This window comes from Brachypodium distachyon, chromosome 3 (assembly GCF_000005505.3).
Source record: "Brachypodium distachyon strain Bd21 chromosome 3, Brachypodium_distachyon_v3.0, whole genome shotgun sequence".
Classification (NCBI taxonomy): domain Eukaryota; kingdom Viridiplantae; phylum Streptophyta; class Magnoliopsida; order Poales; family Poaceae; genus Brachypodium; species Brachypodium distachyon.
Genome location: NC_016133.3, coordinates 35,231,221 through 35,237,718, shown reverse-complemented (window position 1 = coordinate 35,237,718; position 6,498 = coordinate 35,231,221). Strand labels below are relative to the sequence as shown.

General features: G+C 50.0%; 2 protein-coding genes across 2 annotated transcripts; both read left to right on the top strand.

The window, feature by feature from the left end:
• The first annotated feature begins 391 nt into the window (after nt 1–391).
• LOC100841962 (expansin-B2) lies at nt 392–1,757 on the top strand. The gene is made up of 2 exons (XM_003574267.4): nt 392–649; nt 796–1,757. The coding sequence occupies exons 1-2, from the start codon at nt 475–477 to the stop codon at nt 1,431–1,433; spliced, it is 813 nt and encodes a 270-aa protein (XP_003574315.1). The 5' UTR covers nt 392–474; the 3' UTR covers nt 1,434–1,757.
• A 2,040-nt stretch (nt 1,758–3,797) lies between these two features.
• LOC100826247 (expansin-B6) lies at nt 3,798–5,247 on the top strand. The gene is made up of 3 exons (XM_010236687.2): nt 3,798–4,070; nt 4,173–4,282; nt 4,369–5,247. The coding sequence occupies exons 1-3, from the start codon at nt 3,881–3,883 to the stop codon at nt 4,876–4,878; spliced, it is 810 nt and encodes a 269-aa protein (XP_010234989.1). The 5' UTR covers nt 3,798–3,880; the 3' UTR covers nt 4,879–5,247.
• Nucleotides 5,248–6,498: the final 1,251 nt, after the last annotated feature.

Here is a 6,498-nt window from a genome sequence, read left to right as displayed (position 1 = left end):
TAAGCGTATCATATCCTACGTGACGAAAAAAACTGTTTTGTTGATTAAGTAATTAAGCACCTGCATTTTGTATGCCCTAACGAAGATATATCCATGTGCTAAGAATCGGCTAAGCGCAGGGTTAATGTTTGACTTATGCATCCAAATCATTACCCGGTATCCGCGTATACTGCATGTACGATAGTGTACGCATAACACACCGTAATCCGCTGCCTCCTTTCCTCCACGATTCCTTCCATAGCCATGTGAGACGACCTTGCAGCTCTAACACGCCATACACACACGTATACGTCGGGTGCAACTGCCATTGACGCGCGCCTATCAGCTCGTCGTTCCCAACTGATTTTGCCTATTGGGCCTGTCTATAAATCCCCCGCTAATGTCGTCTCACCCAGCCATCAAAGCACAAACAGGAATTTGGAGTAGCACTACTCCAGCAATTAGAAGGTTTCCTATTTTGTAGTTTGCCGGAGGATGGGTCGTGTCTCCGCCAATGCCATTGCCCTTGTGGCACTATTCTCGGCCGTGCTCGTCACCTCCGGGCATTCGCAGAGCTACGACGCCGCTAGATCCTACAACTCCGGCGCCTGGCTCCCCGCCAAGGCCACCTGGTACGGCGCCCCTACCGGCGCCGGCCCCGACGACAACGGTAATTAAGCGCGCACGTACGTGCATATATATGTTTCGGCGACGGCTCATGCACGCTCATATTTGCTTGCATTACGTACGCAGTGCGCACTTTGTACAATTTACAGCTGCGTGCTCATAATGTTGGTCGATGATCCTCTACTGCAGGTGGTGCATGCGGCTACAAGTTCACCAATCTGTACCCGTTCTCGTCCATGACCTCCTGCGGCAACGAGCCTCTGTTCATGGATGGCGCGGGCTGCGGCACCTGCTACCAGATCAAATGCACCAGCGTCAACAACCCTGCCTGCTCCGGCCAGCCGAAGATCGTCATGATCACCGACATGAACTACTACCCGGTCGCCAGGTACCACTTCGACCTGAGCGGGACGGCGTTCGGCGCCATGGCGAACTACGGCCAGAACGACCAGCTCCGGCACGCGGGCATCATCGACATGCAGTTCAGGAGGGTGCCGTGCAACTACCCGGGGATAAACGTGATCTTCCACGTGGAGGCCGGGTCGAACCCGATGTACCTGGCGGTGCTCGTCCTGTTCGCGAACCGGGACGGGAACGTGGTGCAGATGGACGTCATGGAGTCCAGGTACGGCGGGCCGACCGGGTACTGGATGCCGATGAGGCGGTCGTGGGGCGCCATCTGGAGGCTGGACTCGGGCCACCCGCTGCAGGGGCCCTTCTCCCTCCGCATCCGCAGCGAGTTCGGCGCCACGCTGGTCGCACACCAGGCCATCCCGGCCGACTGGAAGCCCGACACCAACTACTGGTCCAACATCCAGTACTACTAGCTCGATCAACCGCGTCATGTGGATCGAGGCCGAGTTGCGTTAACTGATCGATACTGTATCGTGCCATGTGTTGTCCTTGTCCATACCAAATTTAGTAGTACCACGAGTCTACGATGGACCGAGGGTTTTCCACTAGGCTTACTTTCCATGCAAAATTGTGGGTCGTGAAGATTATTTGTGGGAGTAGTATCCATGTGCATGCTATGCACGTACGGCCACTATCGCAGTTCCACCCATGCCCGATCGAGTGTAATCAAATCAAGCTTATAAATTATGTATGATTCAAAATTATTGATATGATTGATCGAGTGTCTGACTAGTATATATACATTACTGTGTGTGTCCTCTGCTATTTGTTAGTTGTTTTGTTCAAAGATGTGTGCGTTAATTCTGGATTATCTAGTCCAGTACGTTGTGGTTTGCATGCATTTCCTTTGTGAGACCTATCAAAATGGAGATGATTCATGCAGATAACCTTTCATGTTTGTCTTTAATCGAACGACCGAGATCGACCGTCTTTTAAAAAAAAATGTTTTTCTTTAAGTCGAGAAGTACAATTCACTTAACAAAATAGGCTTCCCTAAAGAAAAGAACTTAACAAAATAGATCACCAAGATGTGCATCTCCATCGTCGATCTCTAACCATTTACTTTCTTCGAGATACAGATCTCTGTTCGCTGGATTCGCTAAGCAGGTGAGCACATGCAACTGGAAGAACCGAAGAACAGCAGATCAATGTAAGCACTAGCTAATCTCGGAATCATTGCAAGCAATCACTGCATCCAACCATTTTTAGATCGATCATTGTATCCAGCCTTTGTGCCAGTGCTAGCCCCAACAAATAAGTATGCTCTCCCCGCAAAAAGAGGGAATAATCGGGAGTATTATTCTACATTTGATACATATGCCCACCGTACCGGTGTATCATTGTCCTTGCAAAAAAATGTGACATGGTAGTTACAACTTACTGTCGGGCTGCCTCGCTGATCTTAGGAGAGTGGCTTAAGGCATCTACATAGGTAACAAATCGTTCTTGGCGTGGACTTACCCTATCTTAGGTGGTCTGGTTTTTGATGGTGGAACCAGTCCACCCAGGTTCAAAATAATGCTCATCGAATCTAAGTGTAAGTACGGTAGTATAAACAACCGACAATGCACATCCTCATAGCACTTAGGACGATCATTGTTGTAGGCCAAGAATTCATTGTCGCGGCAACTAAGCTACCTGTAATGATTCTTGTTGCTGACGGCCCATTGTATATGGCTGGGGTAGACATGCTTCACAACTTTCAACCTAAGAATCCTTTTCTTACACCTCCCTTATTTCCTCATCTTCGGCAGCCGATTCGTCAGGGATACATCCAAAATAGCAAAGGACGTCAAGCATGAGTTTTGATCCCTAGTGGGACGAGGGTACAATGTCGAAACTAAGAGAATCTCCAATAAGATGAGTTAGTTGTTACAAAAATGTTGACATGCCAACATATTGACGAAGTGGATACGGAAAAACCAAAGAGACGTAGAAAACAGCCTCCTTGGATAAATTGATATTTCTCGCACAAAAGCTAAAAAATAATTAAAATCAATTTTGTGGGGCCGATCGTTATAAACTATACATATTTTGATAGTCTTAATAGTAAGGCTAACTACCTGTTGAAGTCCCGGCCCAGTAAAAAAAACTGGTACCAGCTGGAGAAGTTATACTCTCTCCATTTCAAAATAAGTGACGTGGATTTGTATAGATTCTTGTACAAATCCGCGTTACTTATTTTGGGACGAGAAAATAACAAATTTAGTAGGGAGTAGCAGTGAATTGTTGGATATCCTCCCCCGCAAAAAAAGAAAGAATTGTTGGATATCCTAATTCCGAACCATGCAAGCAATACTTGTCCTAACCGGATACGATGATTCCCTCCAAAGTTCCATTTGATTCCAAGACTACTGTCCGTGTATTCTAATCGACCTGGCGAGCGGGCGGCGGTCGATGATGGGTTCATGCGCATGGTTTCCCACCGCATGTGCCCGGGTCGATCAACCGTGTTCTACCTTTGCTAATCCAATCGAGTTGCCCATCTCCATCGAAACCAAGAGAATAATAAACAAAACTTCCAAGAAATCATTGGCCGGTACGCGCGCACCTGTTCTCCATCAAGGGTAACATGGCATAGCGGCCGAGATGCCATTTTATAATGCTACTCGTGAACCGAAGCCTCCGAGTCCAATCCTCCATGATTCGCTCCCCTCTCTGCTCTCTCTACCCCATGTGAGTAATGTGAACAGTAACGAGGCATCTTTAGCTCGATCTAACTAACACGGATGCAGCGACCGTTGTCCCCGCTCCCTTGCCTATAAATGCCCCGGCAATGGTCCTCCCTTGAACCATCAGCACACAGACCAGTGTCCACAGTACAACAACTACTAGTAGCAACTACACTTTCACTGAAGAGATGGCTATGGCTGGGGCCGTCGCGCTCATGTCCGTGCTTGTTGCCACCTATGGCGCTTGTGCCGCCGCCGCACAGCAGGAGCAGCAGCCGGCCGAGAACTACGACACCTCCGCGGCTTACAGCTCAGGCTGGCTCCCCGCCAGGGCCACCTGGTACGGCGCGCCCACAGGCGCCGGCCCAGATGACAACGGTAAGGGCATGCCAACCCGCGCTGGACGATGCTCTGTTCTTTCCAAACGCGCCGGCCGTGGCTTAATCTTTATCTGATTGATTGATTGATGTGTGCGTGCAGGCGGTGCGTGCGGGTTCAAGAACGTGAACCAGTACCCTTTCTCCTCCATGACCTCCTGCGGCAACCAGCCTCTGTTCAAGGACGGCAAGGGCTGCGGCTCCTGCTACCAGGTACACTTACGATTACAGAATTTTCATGGGACTCGGACACAACCCAGAGACAGTGGTTGACCTGTTGTTGCTCTGTTTTTTCTCAGATACGATGCGACAAGGACCAATCCTGCTCGGGCAACATCAAGACGGTGATGATCACGGACATGAACTACTACCCGGTGGCCCAGTACCACTTCGACCTGAGCGGCACGGCGTTCGGCGCCATGGCGAAGCCTGGCCTCAACGACAAGCTCCGCCACTCGGGCATCATCGACATCCAGTTCAGGAGGGTGCCGTGCAACTTCCCCGGTCTCAAGATCAACTTCCACGTGGTGGAGGGCTCCAACGCGGTCTACCTGGCGGTGCTGATCGAGTACGAGGACATGGACGGCGACCTGACCCAGGTGGACATGAAGGAGGCCAACTCCGGGCAATGGGTCCCGATGCGCGAGTCCTGGGGCTCCATCTGGCGGATGGACTCCAACCACCGCCTCCAGGCGCCCTTCTCCATGCGCATCACCAGCGACTCCGGCAAGCAGCTCGTTGCCAACAATGTCATCCCGGCCAACTGGAGGGCCAACACCGACTACCGCTCCTTCGTTCAATTCAGCTGATCATCGATTAACTGACCAACCCCGGCCGGCCCGATCGATCGAGCCAGACACGTGCTCTCTGTCGATCGGTCCAAATCACTGCCTTAATTTATTTGCTCTTTGCATGGGATCGATCAGGAAGTTTGATGAGATGCCGTCTGTCGGGCGTGTCATATATGTGTGCAGTGGGGCGTCGTCCTGTAGCGTCCTCAACATGCATGTTTTCGGAAGAAGGGGAGGAAGGCAAGCTTTGCATGTGCTCCATCTCCCGTCCACTGACACTACCCATATGGAGTACATCATACTACCAGTGTGTAATCAGATCCAAGTTATAAATTTGTAATTTTGTATACGTACAGTGTGCGATATATATTCAATTTATTTCTCTGAGCCTCTTGTTTTCGCATCAGTTTTCTGTGAGCGTAGCATCATCACACTATGATGCATGGATGAACCTGCTGCACACTCGAACAAAAAAAAGCTTAATGGACTCCAGCGATGGATTGATTTCAGGAATCTGGATCGGGATTAGTTTAGAGGGCTGGCAGAAAAAGGACTTTGGTGCTTTAGGACAAGCATATCTGCAGCTGATATGAAAAAACAAACATACTATATTACCGCTTTTCAGAACAGTGCCAGCCAAAATTGGCACTAAAGAGTACCTCGCGTCTCGTTCTGCACGCCGCAGCGCCATCTCCGCCGGCAAAGATCTATGGACGGCCCGTCGCCGCCGCGCTCCTCTCCTGCGCACGCCGTCATGGAGACTGGATTCGCCGCCACCGCCATGGATAATAAACGGTCTGAGAGAGAGTCAATGAGCCAGTCCATCGGGGAAAATGAAGTGGACGAGCCGTGGAGATGAGAGAGAGAGGCGACGAAGCGACGTGTTTCTGAAGTTGCTCACGCACGCGAAAATCAAACATGGCCGCCGAGGCAGCAACAGCAGAAGAGGCGCCGCATGAAGCGGCGGCGGTCCTCGCGAGCTCGCTGCAACCGCACATGGCCTTGGCCTTGTTTGCGTTGGCTGCGTGCACCATGGTGAGATCGGCAGAATCGGAGCGTTCGCCCCTCTTCCATGACCATGCCCCATTCCCTCTTCCCCGACCACGGCGTGCCCCAGTTGCCCTGTCTCTAGAAGCGAAGCACCGCAGCTAACGAGGAGCAGTCCGGCGAGATCCAGGCAGAGACAAGGAGATGTTGGGTCAGTGAGGACAGAACGACCCACTGCCTTGTGCTTCACCTCTTGTGAGCTCCTCGTTCAGATTCATTCCTTGATTCAACAAATCAATGAACTCAGCCTCTATTAGGACATAGGGCGATGGATATTTTTTTTCCTTTTTTCTGAGATTCTGTTTTGGTTGTTTGTTCTTTCTAGATATTTGTTCTTGCATTTTTCTATGACAGATCTCGTTACTTTCCGTTCATGGTTCAGATCTTTCTTCCAAATGTTCATGTTTCTGATCTTGTTTCATTTAGTTCTTGCAATTAGTTCATGGTCCATGAAGACAAAGAGGAAAGAGAGATTACAACTAGAATATAATAAAACCATAAGAGGCGGAATAGCAAAAAGAGATTTGGCCAATCTGAATCAGCCAACCTGATTCGATTTCTCAATCAATAAGTATCTTTTGCATCTGTTGT